Below are 20,699 nucleotides of genomic sequence, written 5' to 3'. Positions count from 1 at the left end.
AAAATAAAACACCCAAAAAGTGTAACACACATAACAAAATAACCTAAAAAATTTAAATTGAGATTTTCTAAAATAGAATGGTAAAGCATCATTAGGAAAGGTAAAACTTCTACAAGATTAATATGCTGAGTTCTATGTACCAGCAGAGCTGTAAATACATTTTACTGAGTGATTCCCATTGCATTACCATGCTCTTTATATAATAGATCCGTTTGGTTACCCAATGTCAATTTCAGCAGATGTCAGAAACAAAACAGATTGAAAAACAGAGAAGTAGAGGCAAAGCTCAGAGCTGAGGTGGTCACAGGCAGGTGGAATATAGCTGAGGCTGAGGCTGAGGCCATGTCTGAATGGACCCCAGTCTCTGAGGAGCAGGAATGGAGACCTCATTTTCATTGAAGTCTTCAGGAAGAGGCTGTGCTTTGCTTTAGTGGAACTTTATGCTCTGTGTCTCAGTCTCCCCAACAGACATGGTGCACGCACCTGCACCCAGGACTGAGGAGAGGAGGAAGGAACATACTTAGTCCAAGAGCAGCCTGGGCAACTCACAGAGCCCTTGTCAAGAAGGGCAGTCATTTTATGGAGACTCTCATATAGCCAGGTACTAGAAAACAATACCAGTGTACTCAAAACTACTGACCACTTTCTCTCTGTCAGGTTCAGAGTATCTGGTTTTATGTTGAGGTCTTGATCCACTTGGATGTGAATTTTATGCAGGTTGATTGAATGGGTATATTTGCCAGTAAGGCCAGCACAATTGATTGAACATGCCTTTTCCCTCATTGTACATCTTCGACTTCTTTGTAACAAATCCGGTGTCCATAGGTTTGTGGCTTTACATCTGGGTCTTTGATTTAATTCCTTAGACCCACCTGTTTTGTTTTGTTTTTTAATGCCAATACTATGTTTTTTTGTTGTTTTTTTGTTTGTTTGTTTGTTTGTTTTATTACTATAGCTCTGTAGTAGAGTTTGAAATCAGGAATGGTGATACTGCCAGTAGTTTTTTGTTGTTGTTGTTGTTCTTTGTTTTTTGTTTTTGTTTTGTACAGGATTGTTTTAGGTATCCTGGCTTTTTCTTTTTCAATTTTAAGTTGAGTATTTTTTCTTTCCAGGTCTGTAAAATATTGTGTTGGAATTTTGGTGAGGAATTGAATTGAATCTGTAGATTGCTTTGGTAAGATGGCCAGTTTTACTATGTTGATCCTACTGACCAATTAACATGGAAGATCTTTCCAACTTCTGATATCTTCTTCAATTTTTTTAAAGACATTAAGTTATTGTCATTCAGCTCTTCACTTGCTTAGTTAGAGTTACCCCAAGATATTGCATATTATTTGTGGCTATTGTGAAGGATGATGTTTCCCTGATTTCTTTCTCAGCTTACATGTCATTTGTATAAAGAAGGGCTACTGATTTTTTTTTTCTTGAGTTACTTTTGTATCCAGCCACTTTACTGAAGGTGTTTATCAGCTGTAGGAGTTCCCCTGTAGAATTTTTGGGGTAGCTTATGTATAGTATCATATCATCTGCAAATAATGATATTTTGACTTCTTCCATTCCTGGTTGTATCCCCTTGATCTCTTTTAGTTGTCTTATTGCTCTAGCTAGAACTTCAAGTACTATATTGAATGGATATGAAGAAAGTGGACAGCCTTCTGTTGTTCCAGATTTTCGTGGAACTGCTGTGAATTTTTATTTAATTTGATGTTGGCTATCACCTTGCTATATATTGCTGTTTTTATGTTGAAGTATGTAACTGTATTCCTGATCTCGTCAAGATTTTTATCATGAGGGGGTGTTGAGTTTCCTCAAAGGCTTTTTCAGCATCCAATAAAATGATCATATGTTTTTTCTTCTTTCCGTTCATTTATGTGTTGGGTTACATTGACTGATTTTTGTATTTTAAACCATTTATGCATCCCTGGGATGATCCCGGGACGATAGTCATGATAGATGATATTTTTAACGTGTTATTGGATTTGGTTTTCAAATATTTTATTGAGTATTTTTGAATCAATGATCATAAGAAAAATTGGTCTGTAATTTTCTTTTTCTGTTGTTGAGTTGGCCTGGTTTGGATGTCAGGGTGATTATGGCCTCACAAAATAAATCTGACAATGTTTCTCCCGTTTCTAATTTGTGGAATAATTTGAGGAGTATTGTTATTATCTCTTCTTTGAAAATCCAGAAAATTCTGTGCTAAAATCATAGAACCGTGGGCTTTTTTTTTTTTCAATGCAGTTTATTCAGCACCCTGAACAATCATCTGACCCTGGGTAAAGCCAGCCCACAGCTTAAATAGCCTCTGGGTAGCCAACCCCAGCGTGCCACGTGGGCAATGCAGATAGGTCCACATACATGGAAGCAAGCCAGATCCTCAGCCTTAGCCAAATGTGGAATTGTTCGTGACAGAGAGCACTCACCATCAGGAAGGTGGAAGGTGGAAACCAGCTCCATCTTCACGGAATAGCATTCCGCAGCTCTCTACAGTTCCCCCTTTTTGTTTTAGACGCATCAGGCAAGAGTAGAGGTCTGATCTCTGATATTAGAAATAAATTGGGACTTTGTACTGATGTTCATTTAGATGTCATCCACCCAAAGAGCATCAGACCGGACCGATACCTTTTTCTCAGAGGCGGGACCTGGGGCATCAACCCGCATTCAATCAGACATGCTCTTCTCTGGTTCCAAAGCGGCTGACCCTGAGTGCAGTGCTTAGCCTCGCATCCTGAGCATAACATTTTAGCTTTTGATGGTAGCCAAACATGCTGGGGAGACTCTCCTGCTTCAATGGCTGTAAAGGCCTGAATGATCATGGCTGCATTACGCTGTTGTGAGACTCTAATCTTGCATATACACCACAGGCAAACCAAGGAGACAAACACCAGAAGGCCTGCTAACACTCCCATGCCCGCCCATTCCTTCAGATGATTCATGGCTGCAGCAATCCATGATGATAATCCTGTGGCTAGTCCTGTGTCCACTCTGGTAGAATTTACCGTGACAATGGCCACTCTCAGCTGCTCCATCGTAGTATCGAATTCTCCAGTCCAATTACCTAAAATATAGTTCGACAATTGTTTAGACAGATTTGCAGCACAGGAAAAATTCTCATGCTATATGCTAGTGACACAAAGTCCAGCATATTTTCATTGACAGCCAAGTTGAGCGATTTGCCATAGGGTATCAATTTGCTCCTGCATGAGGTCAATGCTCTGATTGAACACCATCAAGCTTCCTTTTAGTTGAGCATTAATTCCTTTTTGTACAACTAAGGCATGAGCTACATTGGCTACATGATTATTCAGGGTCTGAGCAGTCTGCCCAGGATGACTCATGGCTAATGCCCCGGTGGTAGCTCCAACAGCCGCCAATGAGATGGTAGTAACAATGGTGGCTGTAGTTCCAAGATCCCTTTTCTGTCTGAAGAGAGTCATAGCGTGAGGGGCATCAATGGGCACAGGCACGCAGTGAGGCATGCGAGTAACCAGGGCACACCTAAATTAACTAGCATTCCAGCATTGGGCAAAAAAGCAAGTATCATTACCACAATTACTTGGCTCTATCTGGGTAACAATAAATAAAAATGGGGGATATAAACAAACAGGTGTGTACTTATAGGAAATATTACAAGAAGCCTTAACCCCCTCATTGGAACATCCTGCATCAGTTCTAGAACTAGCAGTGGTGGTGTCCAAGGTCTGAGTAGGTTCAGGAGACCATTGCCCCCAGGGGCGAGACGCGCTCCATGCCAATTGACTAACTCCATGTTTTCCTCCACTTTTGAAAGTCATTTAAGGTTCTTAAATTATTTTTCCCTTTTTTTTTTAAATTTTTCATCAATTACACTTTATTCATTCTGCATCCCCCCATAAGCCCCTCCCTCCTCCCCTCCCAACCCCACCCTCCCTCCTCCCCCTGCTTGCATGCCATTCCCCAAGTCCACTGATAGGGGAGGTTCTCCTCTCCTTTCTGATCTTAGTCCATCAGTTCACATCAAAAGTGGCTGCATTGTCCTCTACTATGGCCTGGTAAGGCTGCTCCCCCCCAGGGGGAGGTGATCAAAGAGCAGGTCAATCAGATTATGTCAGAGGCAGTCCCTCTTCACATTACTATGTAACCCAATTGGACTCTGAACTGCCCTGGCCTACATCTGTGCAGGGGTTCTGGGTTATCTCCATGAATAGTCTTTGGTTGGAGTATGAGTCTCTGGGAAGTTCCCTGTGTTCAAATTTGCAGGTAAATTGTGGGATCTGGAAAGGATCATCCTGAGTGAGGTGTCCCAGAAGCAAAAAGACACACATGGTATATACTCACTCATATAGACATACAACATAGGACAAACCCACTAAAACCTGTGTATCTAAAGAAACTAAGCAAGAGAGAGGACCCTAACAAAAATGTCCAATCCCCATCCAAAAAGGCAAAGAGGATGGACATCAGAAGAAGAAGAAAACAGGAAAAAACCTAGGAACCTACCACAGAGGGCCTCTGAAAGCCTCTGCCGTTCAGACTATCGGAGCAGATGCTGAGCCTAATGGGCAACTGTTGGGCAGAGTGAATGGAATTTTAGGTAAGAACTGGGAAATAGTAAGAGCTGGAGAGGACAGGGTCTCCACAAGGAGAGCAACAGAACAACCTTGGGCTTTTTTTACTTCCTTTAGTTGGGAGACGTTTAATGACATCTTCTATTTCCCTAGAAGCTAGACTTCTATTTAAGTTGTTTATCTGATTCATCTTTGGTAAGTGGTATCTATCAAGATATCTGTCCATTTCTTTTAGATTTTCCATATTTGTAGAGTAGATGTTTTTGAAGTATGACCTAATGATTCTTTGGATTTCCTTGGTATCTGTTATGTCATCCTTTTTATTTTTTGTTTGGTTAATTTGGATAGTTTGTCTCTGCCTTTTAGTTAGTTTGGACAGGGGATTGTCTATCTTGTTTATATTCTCTAATAACAAATTCTTTGTTTCACTGATTTTTTTTTTGTATTGGTCTTTTTGTTTCTATTTTATTGATTTCAGTCCTTAGTTGGATTATTTACTTTCCTCTACTCCTCTTGGATGAATTTGCTTCCTTTTTGTTCTAGAGCTTACAGGGGTGCTACTAAGTTGCTAGTATGGAGTCTGAACTTTCCTCTGACTACCATTTTTATTGTGTTTCATAAGTTCAGGTATGCTGTGCATTCATTTTCCTTGAATTCTAGGAAGTCTTTAACCTCTTTATTCCTGCCTTGACCCAGTGGTCACTTAGAGGATAGTTATTCAGTTTCCATGATTTTGTGGGCTTTTTGTTATTTCTTTTATTGTTAAAATATAGCTTTAATCTGTGAGAGTATGATAGGCTACAGGTGGTTATTTCAATTTTCTTGTACCTGTTGAGACTCACTTTGTGACTGAGTATGTAGCCAATTTTGGAGAAAGATCTGTGAGATCCTGAGAAGAGTGTATATTCTTTTCTGTTTGGGTGAAATATTCTCTAGACTTCTGTTTGGTCCACTTGACTCACAATGGCTGTTAGCTCCATTATTTCTCTGCTTAGTTTTTGTCTGGATGACCTGTCTATTGATGAGAGTAGTGTATTGAAGTCCCCTGCTTTTAATGTATAAGGTTCAATGTGTGGTTAAAACTTTACTAATGTTCCTTTTACAAATGGGGGTGCCCTTCATTTTGAGGCATAGATGTTCAGAATTAACATTTTTTTGCGGTTGGATTTTCCTTTTGATGAGTATGAAGAGTCCTTTCCCATCTCTTTTGATTAATTTTAATTAGAAGTCTTTTTGTTTTGAAGATATTAGAATGGCAACCTCAGCTTGCTTCTTGGGTCCATTTGCTTGGAAAAAAAGTTTTCCTACCCTTTAACAATGGGTAACAATGGGTGGTTTGTCTATGCTCAACTGACACAGAAAACAACCAAGAGATGGGACAACCAGGCTGAAGCCAGGAAGAAGTTCAGTGTATGGGAACAATAGGCCCAGGGGACATCAGTCCAAAAGTTGAATCCCAAATTAACTTAAACAAGGCTTTTCATGCCCCCTGTGTTGCCATGTCCCCTTGCATAGTAATCTAGATGACATATGTTTGATTGGCTTATTAAACTTCCTTATTATAGTCTGATAAACTGCCTCATGGATATAAATGTTTCCCCAAGCAACAGACTTTATCCCAATCTATTTATAGCAGAGGTGAAAGGAGGAGGAATTTGGTTTTAGAAGAAATGTTGTGTAGAGTGTTGAACCTCAAGGGAGCTGGCCAGTGGTGTGGGTCTTTCCTGTTTTCCAGGGCACCATACCTTGGTGACCAGTGCTGGAACTAACTGCCTTGTACCGTAAAACTGAACGTGGTCCTATGCTGTGCAGAGGCTGTGTTTGGGTCAAAAGTTTTGATAACTCTGAGAGTTTTAAATCCAGCTGTTGTTCGCATTGCTGTATACATCACATGTGCTTCTTGCAAAGAATTCTCTTCTGAAAGTTCTGTGTATGATTCCTTTCTTTCTGGAGTGTGTAACTATGGCAAGAAATGCCTCCTCATTTAATTTGTCAAAATAGCTATACCACAGGAAATTAAAATATTGAAATGTGTTAGACATGGTTACATCCTTCAAAACAGTGTGAGCTGTCCACGGCCATGATGCATGAGAGCCACCTCATAGGATTCCCATAATGACGCATTGAGGAAAAAGATAAAATAAAATAAAATAAAATAAAATAAAATAAAATAAAATAAAATAAAATAAAATGAAACAAAAATGCCCTGGTCATATCAGAAAAGGGATGAGGTTTAATTTTCTGCTACATGTTTGTTACCACACAGGTTAAAGTAAATAATTTTAACAGAAAAACAAAAACAAAAACAAAAACACTGCTTTAGATTTTCATGTACACCAAAGCACATGAACACCATGCCATGACTGACAGTTCTGATGGCAGTGTATTGGGTCCTCTTATAAAGAAATAGGCCCATCAATGATCAATGAATATTCAAACATTTATGTCCTTCCACACATAGACCTGAAAAAGTTAACGACATGTTTTTCAGTGTTCATAAACACAAAAGGGCTGACTGTGGCATAGCTGTGGACAACAAAGAGTCGGATATAGTAAGATGTTGGATCATTCAGGAACATAGTTCTTGAGCAGGAGATAAAGCCATCCAAGATGGACATCAACACAAAGAAGCTCATGAGCAGAAGGAAGGCCCTGTTAGCTCTTTGCTCTGGGGATGCTTTTGGAGAAAGCCTGGTGCTGTGAAGATGCTGGGCCTGCTTCCTGTGCCTGCACAAGAGAGCCACCATGTACCAAGTAGAGATGACCATAACACTAATAAGAAAGACTTCCCTGACGGCCATCAGTGTACAAAATGTGCTTTTCATGAGGTAACTCATGGGTAGGAGAGAACAGGACCTAGTAACGTACATGAAGTTATTCGAAGTCAAATTGGGAGTGGCAATAATTGATACTAAGAGGTGACTGCTAATGAGGACATAAAGGACACTCAGAAAAAGAAAGGCACATGAGATGTAATGGGCAGATTTGTGCTTGAACTTGGCTAAACAGGAGCTTCTGGGACTGAGGATGATGGCCTGGAGGACACTCAGCAGGCTGGTGGTACAAAGCGAGAGGCCCCTAAAAATTCTGTACAGGTAGACAATGAGTTTACATATGGTGTCATCCCATCCCCTCAAAGAAATAAAAATGTCCGTGGCTATGAATGCTATGAACATTAGCATCAGTAGGTGGATTAGTGCCAGCAGACCAATGAGCACATCAGTGGGTCTAGGCCTGTGCCCAGGAATGAACTTGAGGATGTAAAAGAGAAGAAGGAAGCTGTTGGCTGAGATCCCAATGCCAATTTCAGAGAAGAAGGTGTTCCTTATGTCAGAAGAGTGTGAAGTCATCTTATGTGGAAACAAAGAGTGGCTGAGGAGAAAAGTAAAACAATGATTCACCATGATCAAGACCTCACATACCACTCCAGACCAGTCTTCTGGCCTCAGGAAAACATGCAGATGCTCCTGAATGCTTATTCCGCTGAAGACCTCCATTCTAACTCCTACCCCACAGACCATCCTCCTGCTCTCACTTGTCCTAAGCTGAGCCATGGCTGGACCCTGTGTCCCATGGTGGCTGCAGTGTGTGAGCTCCCTCAACATTAAAAACAGCAGCAATTATGTGTTCTCATGTTTGCAGGTTTGGGTTTTCCTGGAGCAGGAGCAGCATCTTACTTGGTTTTTACCCACAACATCTTGATGGCCAGACACATTATAGACAGTTTTCCTATTTTGGGTAGAGTCTGAATGAGAAGGATTGTATAAAAGAAAAAAAAGCAGACCTTGCCAACTAAAGCGGTCCCATGGATTGGGTATGCACTTATTCTATTCAGGGCTATCTGTACTCTATTGAAAATCCTAATTTCTTAGAAAATTTCTATAGCAAATGTTGGGGGTTGTAGTCTATGAATCCAGATGTTTCTGATTTTATTCATGATCTGCTGTTTCCTCCAAGTATGTCCTTCAATACTCTGAGGCCGGGTCCCAGTCACCTCCTCTTGAACATGTGGACAGCAGAGTGCTTGTGTCAGAGAGACACTGGGTGAGCAAGAACACACTGTTTACACACCAAACATGGGAGAATTCCAGCACATGATGGTCTCTGTGGATGTGTTGGTGGCTTATGTTTGTGGTCTGGGAGAGTTCAGGCAGCTCATAAAGACTGTTCAGCTCTGTCACTGCCTGAAACAGAAGATAAAAGACAAATCAGAAAACAATAGCACATTGGCACGGAGTCCTTTCAGAAAACTCTGGTGGATGATTCAGTCTTTGATCACTGCTCTGTACCTCCATCTTGCTTGGTTCTGATCTCAGTCCAGAGCTGCTACAAGAGAAGGGCAAGGTGGGCAAATGTCAGCAGGAGCATATACCGTGTCTTTCTCCTTCAGCGTGTGAAGTCAGGGAGTAAATAGAACTACAGTTCTAACAGACTTGGAGCTGTCCATATTACAGAATTAATTAAAGAAAAATGGTCCAACTCAGTCTTGAAAGGCAGACTCCATAGGAGTCAACATTCCCTCTCTCCATAATGGAGCTGCGATACTTCTCCACATACCTGATATAAACTTGTTGGTCCAAGTTTATATTAGTAAGTGTGGTGTAGATGCTGTTGAATTATTACAGTTTATACTTACCAGGTACCTGATATGCTGGCTCCAGGTTTATATTAATAAATGTGGTGTACATGCTGTTGAATTATTGTAGTTTTTTGATTTAGACCCAGACTAAATAAACCACCATGACCAAAACCAAATTGGCTTGGGAAGCCTTTATTTCATCTTACAGCTGATAATCCATTGTGCAGGGAAGCTGAGGAGGGACTTGAGGCAGGAACCTGGGGCAAGAACTGAGGCACGTGTCTTGAGGCAAGAACTGAAGGACGCTGCTTACAAGCTTGTGTCTCATGGTTTTCTCAGTCTGTGTTCTTAAGTATCCTGAACCCTGAGCCCAGAGCCTGCACCCACAGTGATGTGGGCCCTCTCACACTGATCATCTATCCAGAAAATGCATCACACACTTGCCCATAGGCTAATCTAGTGGGGGCATTTTCTCAACTAAGGTTCCCTTCCCAAATGAGTCTAGTGTGTTGACTCAACAAACAAAAGACAAAAACAGCTGCCACAGTTGACCCCCTATCTACCTGACACTAAACACATCTCTGTTACACTATAACTTTGTCTCTCAATTTTGTTGTTCCCAAGATATTAAACTAATGTCAACATTGCAATAGAAAAGTTCCATTTTTTTAAAAGTTCTATCTCTCAAGTCTCTTTCAACATTCAAAGCCTCTACAAAATATTCAAGCCTCTAAAACATTTAGTTTCACTAACATTTTCAAAGTCTCTCTAAAATACCCACAGTCTCTCTAGAACTCCAAACTCTCTGTAAATCTCCAAAATCCCTTTAAGTGTTCAGAGTCAAGAGACTTTGTGGGCTCCTGTAAAATAAAAATAAATATTTTCTTATGTAAAAGGGAAGAACCAGGGCACAGTCACAATCAAGTTCAACAAAGTCCAACAGTGTAACTCTCAGTGCCAGGCTTCTGGGACTCACCAGTGATCTTCTGGGGTCCTCCACACTGCTGGCAAAGCCTTCCACACAGCTTGTCTCCTAGGTTTAAACTGGCCTCGTCCCACAGCAGCTGCTGCTGGCATGTGATACTGACATCTCCAAATGGCTTGGCTCTGCACTGCAAAGGGGCCGAGCCTTCATCAATGGCCTCTTGGCTCTCTTCAGGGACTCTATACAGTCGTATGGTGCCAAGTCACAGCTTCACTCCATGATCCCTCCATGTTTCAGAACAGTACCACCTGAGAAACTCTGTTTATTTGTTGTTTTTTTTTTGTTTTGTTTTGTTTTTATTTTGTTTTGTTCTTTTGTTTTGTTTTTTTTTTTTTTTTTTTTTTTTTTTTGACACAAGGTTTTTCTATGTAGCCTTGGCTGTGCTGAACTCCCTCCCTAGAACAGGCTGGTCTTGAACACCTGAGAGACTCCTGAGCTACCAAGTTTGGCTACCAGCATGAGATGCAGCCTCAGCAGTATTTAGGCCACAATGTCTGTAGGCTGAAGCTGAGAAAATACTTCAGAGGATTTTAATTGTTCCTGCAAGGCAAAGGTTTCATTTTAGTGGTTCCTTTTTTTAATTAAATTTTTATTTTTATATTAGTTAGAGTTTATTTACTTTGTATCCCAGCTGTAGCCCCTCCCTCATTTCCTCCCAATCTCACCTTCCCTCCCTCATCTCCTCTCTAAATACACTCACAGGGGAGGTCCTCCTCCACTTCCATCTGACCCTAGCTTATCAGATTTCTTCAGGATTGTCTGAAATGTCCTCCGCTGTGGCCTAGCAAGGCTGCTCCTCCCTCAGGGGTGGTGGGAAGGTCAAAGAGCCAGCCATTGACTTCATGTTAGAGACAGTCCCTGTTCCCCTTACTAGGAGACTCACTCAGATAATGAGTTGCCATGGGCTCCATCCAAGCACGGGTTTTAGGTTATATCCATGCATGGTCCTTGGTTGGAGAAACAGTCTCAGAATAGCCCTCTATGCCCAGGACAGAGTGTCTTTGAAAGACTCTGCCTAGCAGTGTATCAAAGCAGATGCTGAGACTCATAACCAAAACTTGGGCAGAGTGCAGGGAATCATATGAAAGAAGGGGGAGTTAGTATGACTTGGAGAGGACAGGAGCTGCACAGGACAAATCATTTTAATGGTTTTTAACTCAAAATATGAGTGACCCTCATAGAATCTTTAAGGGACTCTCAAGCTTCCCCATGGAACTGCATAAGAGAAGCCTCCATCATCTGCTCTGCTCTCAGCATTACATTCTAATATCACACCAAATAATCCACTGGAGTATCAGCACTCTATGTACTTTACACTCCAAAGTTTCAAAACCTTTCCACACTTCTCCCAAGGTCAGGTCTATCATAGTCATATCTCACGACCTAGTACCACTTTCTGTCTTCTCGAGTTTCTGTTACTGTGGGGAGATGAGGGATTATTTCACCACACAGCCTGTAGTTCTCCAGCCAGGGAAGCTAGGAGAGAACTCAAGACAGGGACCTGGAGGCAGGAACTGATGGAGAGGCCATGGAGTAGTGTTGCTCAGCAGCTTGCTTCTTAGAACTTGCTCAACCTACTTTTTGTAGCACCTGGGACCAACAGACAGGGACGGCACTGTTCACAGTGAGCATGGCCCAGCCATATGAAATCAATCATCAATCAAGAAAATGAGCTAACAAGAAAAGAAATAAGAAAAAGGAACTTGGTCTTTATGAGCACATCACACTATCAGACTGCCCAGGCAGTGAGCTGTCAGCTCTGCAGAGCAGGGCACAGGCTGTGCTGTTTTCAGCATCTCTTCAGAAACCACAGCCCTACTATGTACAGGTGCTTGCCCACAGGCCGGTCTGGTAGGGATGTTTCCCCAACTGAGGTTCTCTTGTCTGAAATAATTCTAGCTTGTTTCAAGCTAACATAAAACTTTCCAGCATAGACACCATGCATGCAGGAGATGTAATTTTGTAAATAAATTCCAGTGACATAGTAAAAACTTATCACTGAAAGTCAAGTGTGTACAGTGAAATTGTTTTACACTTATTTAAACTATGTCACATTGTCACCACAACTGGCAAATCCTACCGCGTGTGACAACCATGGGACATTGTCATGGAAGATACTAAGGATAGGCAAAGGGTTTAAAATTTCACAAGTATGGGGTACCATGACAGGAGTTATACCTGAAGCAGATGGTTGGTGAAAACATTGAATAAAGCAGATTTTCTGAAATAAATGTTCTGTAGCATCATAGAAATGGTTAATCCTTTATTAGATTATGGACCATGTACTCCAGATAGCAGTAGAGTGTTGATTAAATGAGTGGTGCTCAATTATTCTTTATAAAGCTCATGTGTTTGTTTTCCAAATCCCAGTCACAAGAAGCAGAACACAGTAGGTTGGGGGCAGCTCTGTTTTCCAATGATCAGGTAAAATGGCAGTTGTCTCTACTTTGAGCAACTCAGACATTAGAGTTGTGATGTGATAGACCAGGAAAACAATGGAGAGACTGATGGGGCTCCATTGTTTCCAAGCTTTATTTACAACTTTTTAAAATTACAAACTACATTTACAAATGTCATTGGAAGCACACGCTCTGAATGTCATTTTATGGTTTCTGCACTGAGTGTCAGGTGCATGTTCTATACTTATTTCATGGAAGGAAAACACACTTGTAGATTTTAACTAATAGTTTGCATTGCATGTGTATTAGCACTGGCTAACTAAGAAGCAAAAGAATTCTAACATGCTTTTTCTCGTGTCATTTCTGGAAATGCATATATTTTTTCTTTAATTCCACTGAGTTAACAAGAAAAGAAATAAGAAAAAGGAACTTGGTCTTTATGAGCACATCACACTATCAGACTGCCCAGGCAGTGAGCTGTCAGCTCTGCAGAGCAGGGCACAGGCTGTGCTGTTTTCAGCATCTCTTCAGAAACCACAGCCCTACAAACCAAAAGCTCTTAGGAGAGAAAGGCAGCCACAGAGACTGTGAATCCTCCCTGATACTCTTTTCTTTTCTTTTTTAATTTCATTTTTTCTTATAATTTTTATTTTTATATCAATCACAGGTTATTTACTTTGTATCTCAGCTGTAGCAACCTCCTTCATTCATTCCCAGTCCCACAATCCCTTCCTCATCTTCTCCCTGAACCTTTCAAAGTCCACTGATAGGGGAGAACCTCCTCCCATTCCATCTGACCCTAACTTATCAGGTCTCTTCAGGACTGGCTGCAATGTCCTCCTCTGTGGCCTAGCAAGGCTGCTCCTCCTTCAGCGGGGGGTGAGAGGAGTCAAAGAGCTAGCCATTGAGTTCATGTCAGAGACACTCCCTGTTCCCCTTACTAGAGAACCCACTTGGAAACTGAGCTACCATGGACTATATAGGAGCAGAGATTCTAAGTTATTTACATACATGGTCCTTGGTTGGAGAAACAGTCTCATGAAAGACCCCTGTGCCCTGATATATTTGGGCCTTGTGGAACTCCTGTCTTCTCCAGGTCTTACTAACTCCCCCTTCTTTCATATGATTCCCTGCACTCTGCCAAAGGTTAGGTTATGAGTCTTAATATTAACATCATGGCTTCAGGGATTCCTGCTTTGAAACCACTTCTGTCCTGGAAATGGAATTCAATAGTAGCAAAAGAGAAAACATACAGGCTTGTCAGGAGGGATAGACATGTCTTTAGTCATCCAAATATCTACACATAGCATGCACTGACAGCTACATCTAAGTCTTATACAATCAGGACCAGTAAGGCAGGCAGATTATAATTTCTAGAGAAAACCTTCTGGTGAGTGTTCCTCTCCTCAGGAACAAGCCACAGAGAATCCTCTAGCCTGGCTCCTCCCAGCTGAGCCTCATCAGCCCACCTGCCAGCCTGTGTATGCTGTAAGAAACCAGGAGATAGGACACACACTTTCAGATCTGCAGAATGGGTCAAGGGCCACCTCATCCAACCTAGAGGACTGGAGAGAAGAAAGCTGTGCCCAGCCTGGGATGACCTGTTGTAACATGTTCTATGATTGCACTTTACACAACGCAACAAAATAGGCTGCTTCCCAGAGGCAAGAAACTCTGTACATGGCATGAGGGAAACTCACCAATCTGTGAAATAGGTCCCATTAGGAAAGGCTGTATTGGAGAAGAGAAAGGGAAAGCATTTGGAAAGATTAGGAAAATAAAACTTGCACAGAGCAAGAAATGACCAATGGGGAACCTGAGATCTCCTCAGTTAAAACCAGTTGTGAAGACTACAGCTGCTCAGGAGGTGGGGGGAGGAATTGAACTCCCTGTACTGCAGGAATTCAAGAAGCCGCGACTTTAGCCTGTGTTAGCCCACAGTTACCCAAATCATGGACAACTCACAGTCCATAGAATCAGCACATAGAGGGGGTTGGTGGAGACACTGTCCATGCTCAATGAAAATGGCTGAAAGTTACTCAGTCAGGATGTCTACCTTTGGCAGATTCCTAACTTTAAAAATAGGAAGACTCTAGGGATAAATGGCCAGTACTCCAGGGAAGGCAAAACCTTCACCAAGCATAGGCCAGTGCTGTTTCAGAGATGCAAGAAATAAATGAACTGTGGTAACGTTATAGGCAAATCATGAAGAGCCTTTTGGTTAAGGAATCACAGCTCTGTCTGAAAGCCTGACTGAGAATTGTGTTTTTGAACTTTGAAGTGTTTGTACAGCATCTCTGAGCTCAGAGTGTCAGTGAGGCTGTACCCCAAGGTTTCCAAATCAGCCTCCAGAAACAGAAAGATTCGATGACCCTGAGGAGCAGGATGGCACAGACTCCAGACACAAACACTGGACCATGCATGGTGCTGCAGCACAACCTGCTCCCCCAGCACCCAGGGGAGCCTCAGGAGAGGCTTGGCTTTGCTGCTAAGAGCTCTGACCTCCCTCCCAGTGCATTCATTGCCTAAGAGAAAGGAGAGGGGGGTCAGTTCCTGTCCATCTCTTCACATAGGTTCATGAAAATTTGAGCTTTGGGATAAGTCTGGAAATGAAATAAAGACAGCAGGACAGGGTGAGGGGGTTCACTTCTCCAAATTTCCTCAAATAAAATGAGATTCAAGTTTTTCTATCATAAAAAATTGCACAGATGCATGTGGAGAACATAGAGAAAAGACAAAACATGCAACCAGCTCTTCCCAGAATTCCTGATCTCAGTGAGTCAGGGAAGGGAATCTGCCACTGTCACTGTGCATTAATAGTTAGTGTCCTGGAAACCTCACCATCATAGCCATTTACTGACACCTCCTACCAAGCCAGTAGTGGCTAAGGGCTGACACCACTAATTTGTGATCTCTGAAATTGAGCTGAGAAGAATAGAGGCCATGAGCAAACACTAGAAGGAACATTTGCAGTCCTGTGGGGCCTCCCTCTGTGGAATGAGATTTTGAATCTACAGCCTCTATTACTTACACAGACTTTGGAAGTTTTTATACTTCACAGCACAGAAGATGTTACATCAAAACAGTTCTATGCACACCAAAGTTACAGATGCACAACCGAGGAAAGTGAGCTCTCCAGACCTTTCACTTCCCTGATAATTTGTCCTAGGAATAGGTAAATTAGTAAAAGAAATGTAACTTAACAGCTTATCCAGGTATACAGTGTGAGTTACTTAGTTCACAGGAATGAACATGAATTCTAAAGCAATTTGAAAGTCTAAAAATTAAGGAAATGAGTATGTTGAGAAGAAAATGTTCTTGTTGCCAATGCAGAACTCAGTCCCTTGTGCTGATGATCTGTCAGAGCTCTGCAACTCCTCTGTAGCTGCTGAAAACCCCTCTTTAGCCTCCTCCTCCCACAGCCTGCCTGGGTTCCTACCACCTTCTGAATTTGCTCTTGGGTGCAGAGCACTTACCCAGATGGACGTGGCAGGGGAGGACAGTGCGCCTGAGGAGATTCTGCACAGCTTAGGTGAATGGAGAATTTAAGGCCCCTCTGTGACATTTATTTCTGTGTCTGTAGAAGATGACACGTTCCTGCTGGGGTCATGGAGACCTGGCCTCCCAGTGGAGCATCTTCTCTGCCTGTCGATCTTACTCCCTGTGTCCTGATTACAGCCATCTGGGGAGGGCTGAGAACAAACTTTATCTGAGCTCCCTTGCCACACCTGCAGGAGTGATCAGAAAGTTTGCACCAAATAGACAACAGTTTCTTTTCTCACTTTACACCTTAGGCTTAATTTTGAGCAATTTCTCCACTGTACTGCCTCTCTTCTGAGATGCAGAACTTTTAGTCCTCCAATGATTTACATGCCCACTTGAGGGTCCTCCTTCTACAGTGTGTGACAGCCTCTCCCCAGGTCAGTCTTCCCATGGAGCACCTGCTTTATTGATGTATTTTCCAGTCTATCCAAACTCCTAGTTGCAGGATGTTAGCTGTGAGTGAAATCTGAAGGTGAATTGTAGAAGAAATCAGATGGAATGCTGAGAGCTCAAGGCAGAGCTGGAGAGCCAGGGTGACCAGAGGCAGATGGGACCCAGCTGAGGCTGAGGACAAGCCGAGCTCTAAAGTCTGAATAAAGGGATGACTCCAGAGGTGGAGCCAGGAGGATTCAAGGCTATCCTGGCTACAATGACATTCTCACTTACAAAAGTTAAACAAACATAATGTTTTCAGGTGGATGATTTACATTAAGGACACTAGAATTAGAAGAGAAGCCTTTAAAAATATAAACCTCCTGTCTTATGTCAACAATTAAATATACAGGATAGATGGAAACATGATTCTAGAGAGAACTGGAAATTCAGAGATGATACTGAATGTTCTTTTATTTTTAGTCAGGGTCTCCCCATGTAGCCCTGGCTGGCTTGGAACTCACTATATACACCAGGCTTGCCTTGAACTCACAGATCTCTGCCAACTTCTGCCCCTGCCGGCAAACTAAGTGCTGGCACTAAAGGCATGTGCACACACATTTGGACCTGTTCATGAGTTCACATGTTTGTTTTAACAGTTTATTAATTTCTCCCCATTTTCTCCATCTTTATGTATCTGTAAATATTCCCTCCCTTAGAGTCATTCACAACATTCAATTTTGCGAGCATATAGCCTGTCATCAGCATTTCTGACCAACCCAGTATGTATAAAGGACATGTGATCTTTTTCTCCAGCTGCCCTGCCTACATTACCTAGTACTTAAGTCATTTCTTTAAATGATCCTTAAGGCTAACTTATGAGATCTACACATGGACAGTGACATCACTGCTCATGGATATGAGTGTGCTTTGATTTGTAATATCTCCCCAAATTGCTCTTTTCAGTTACTGAATAACAAATGAAACTGTAATTAGTATAGAAAAGCCCACCTGAGTTAGAGGCTTGCAATTGATTTATCTTTATAAGTAATCAGGATAGAGCAAGCTCCCACTTTTCATGGCATTAGTTGAGGTCAAAACTGTGTTATGTTCCATGTCTTATTCTGCATTTAAACTTAGGAGGTTTTCTCTATCTCTGTCTCTGTGTCTCTGTCTGTATCTCTGTTTGCTGTCCGTCTACTCTGTGTCTGTCTCTCTCTGGTGTGTGTGTGTGTGTGTGTGTGTGTGTGTGTGTGTGTGTGTGTGTGTCTGTGTGTGTGTGTCTGTGTCTGTGTGTGTGTGTGTGTGTGTGTGTGTATTCATGATATCCAAAATAAAGAGGCCAGCACCCAATTGTAAAGTTACTTTAAGAAACGACAACCCAGGCCTTGTATCCATATGTGGCCTCCCAGCGCTGCAACAGGTGACCCTTCAATGGAAAAAAATGTGTGAAGGAAAAATTTGGAAGATGGAGTACATGGCAGAAAGATGAAAGAGAAAGTGAAGTGGAGGGGTTTATTCACTGTAGAAAATGGCGGAATTGGAGACTTAATGGCAGTGAGGTGAAGGTGAATTGTGGATGTCACAGACATCCATGAGGAGGCCAAGGTGAGGTCCTTCTGCAGCTTGGGTCTTTGGCTATGTCTGTAGCCTAAGTTACCAACAAAGGCCAAGTGAATGTCAGGGTTAGGGATGCCATTGAAGACCGTGTGATTGTCTGAAGGATGTGCTGCTGAGGAAGATATAATGATCAGAATGGCCTCCACTGCCACCTAGGCCATGGGGACATGTGGAACCATGCTGCTGCCAGGAGCCAAGTCTGGGTCCCTGGTCCTATGGCAGCCAGGGTCTGTTCGATGACCCAGGCCCATGTTTCCACCAGAGGCCATGCAGGTGTCCCTGGTTAGGAATGCTAACTGAAGCACTGTTCTGAGCTGGCTCCACCCCTCAATGGCCACGAACTTGGGAGAGCTGGGCCTGCCCCTGCTCTGCTGTGGGATGGCTTGGGCAAGGAAGAGATCCCCTCCCCGCTCCTCACATTTTGTCTCTCACCAGCTGTAGCAGGTTGGAGACATGGCTCCAAGGTCATGAGAGCAGGAGAGTTGTCTCTGCCTCTCCCCATTTGCAGAACTCAGAAGAGCACCTCCCCTGGGCAGCACAGCACAGCTGGCCCTGGTAGTGAAGGCATGGGTGATTTGGCCCCAAGAGCAGGAGAGCAGGAAAGATGACCTTGCTCCTTGCCGGCTGCAGCACTGTGTGAGATATCCAGGGCCGTGCTGAGCTCACCCTGGGGTGTGGGTCCAGGAGAGCTGGTGGGCTCACCCTGGGGTGTGGGTGCAGGAGAGCTGGTGGCTCACCAACTCAGCTACCACCCAGGCAGATCCAGAGCTTTGAGTTGGTCCACCCCAACACCTGTCCTTCTGTGACCTGCTGGAGAGGATGAAAGGGCCGGTCCTGTAGATCCAAAGCTGCCGGAGCTCCGAAGACACAGGGCAACAAGAGGGCATCTGAGAGAAGTCCCCATGTGGATGCAGTCTTGATGGTGTAGCAGAAGCCAGAGGCTTCAATCCAGACCCATGACTCATTGCAGTGAACATAAGCACGTAAATAAAAGATGCCACACTACGGTTCCACAGCAAAACTTTTCATTTCATTTCATTTCATTTGGAGGAGAGGTTGCAAGGGTACAGGGTGGAAACCAAGGAACAGAGACATGAGTTGGAATGGGGCCCATGATGGAAACATCAGAAATAATTAAAGTTTTCGTTTAAGAAAGAAGTGACAATCCTGAAAGCTAAATGACCATATTGACATATAAAGAGCATGTCTACGTAATAGGACATAAGTCTTATTAGTTCATAATCTCTTACAGAGTTGCTCTTTTGAAACATTAAGGGACATATGATTTTTCAATCACTGATGTAAAAATACAGGGCTGGGTATGTTTTATGTTTGGTTGATTTTTCCACATAACAAAAGAAAAAGCCCACAATTTACATACCATCACTTGTTTTCAAGCTAGGTAATTTTCCACGTTTAATCTACATTTTTTTTATGGCTGTGACTGAATTTAAAATATCTCATCCAGAAGGTAATAACTGGATGCCAGCACAAGGTAGGAAACCCTTCCAGGGTGGAGGAGTAGCTTCCTAAGAGCACTGCTTAACTGAAGGACTTCTCTGCTTTCATGGGAAACCTGAGACTAAGAGTCAGAGCATTAGGAAATAACAGACAATACATTGCTTGAGGCAAATTTACCTTAAGGACTGTAAACTGTTGAGAAATGACAGCTTGATACTTTTAGAATACTTTTGTTTTTAATTGCAGCGGCAATGCTTTTGCAGCATGTTTAAACTAACTGTATACATTTTCATAATGAGAAAATGGACTTAAGATACACAGTTCCCCTCTGAATATTGTGGACATACATTGGTGAGAACAGTCACATTACTGGCCAGCCAGAGCGAATGCCTCTAAAGACCCCACCAGCAAAACTTCCACAATGCGTATGCTATTGAAACTCTAGAATAACATTCTGATTTTGTTCCTGTTGGTTACTCTGAGTCCTGTCATCTATAAATGTATTCATACAATGTCTGCTCCTCTGTGACTGAAATTTCACTTTGCTAAGTGAAATTTAGCTTTGGGGCTCATGGGCATTGATTCATGTGCAGGTGTCTCCTCCTTTCTGAATGCTAAATAACAGTTCACTCATGCACAGGCTACAGTTGTGTTCCTGTGTTCAGAGTGTTCTAGATCTTAGGTTGTTGGAATGCTGAAAAATTGTCAGGAGCATTGTCGAGTACATGACTGTTTTTTTTTTTTTAATTTAATGTCATTTTTTAACTTTTATTAATTACACTTTATTCACTTTGTATCCTCTCATAAATCCCTCTCTCCTCCCCTCCTAATCCCAACTTCTCTCCCCCTACTTCACGCATGCACCACTCCAAGTCCACTGATAGGGGAGTTCCCCCTCTCCTTCCTTCTGATCTTAGTCTATCAGATCTCATTAGGAGTGGCTGCATTGTCATCTTCTGTGGCCTGGTCACACTGCTCCTCCCTCAAAGGAAGGTGATTAAAGAGCAGGCCAATCAGTTTATGTCAGAGACAGTCCCTCTTCCCATTACTATGGAACCCACTTGGATAATGAACAGCCATGGGCTACATCTATGCAGGGGTTCTAGGTTATCTCCATGCATGGTACTTGGTTGGAGTATGAGTCTCTAGAAATTCCCCTGTGTACAAATTTTCTGGTTCTGTTGCTCTCCTTG

At 42.5% G+C, this 20,699-nt stretch overlaps 1 protein-coding gene across 1 annotated transcript; it reads right to left on the bottom strand.

The window, feature by feature from the left end:
* Window positions 1-6,969: 6,969 nt before the first annotated feature.
* LOC132654052 (vomeronasal type-1 receptor 48-like) lies at window positions 6,970-17,748 on the bottom strand. The gene is given in 3 exon segments (XM_060383335.1): window positions 6,970-6,999; window positions 7,001-7,883; window positions 17,720-17,748. Coding segments are annotated over 3 exon segments (942 nt in total).
* Window positions 17,749-20,699: the final 2,951 nt, after the last annotated feature.

The sequence above is a fragment of the Meriones unguiculatus genome, chromosome 5, assembly GCF_030254825.1.
Source record: "Meriones unguiculatus strain TT.TT164.6M chromosome 5, Bangor_MerUng_6.1, whole genome shotgun sequence".
Lineage (NCBI taxonomy): Eukaryota > Metazoa > Chordata > Mammalia > Rodentia > Muridae > Meriones > Meriones unguiculatus.
Note: the sequence above shows the minus strand (reverse complement) of the source record. Positions and strands in the feature narration are given on the sequence as shown.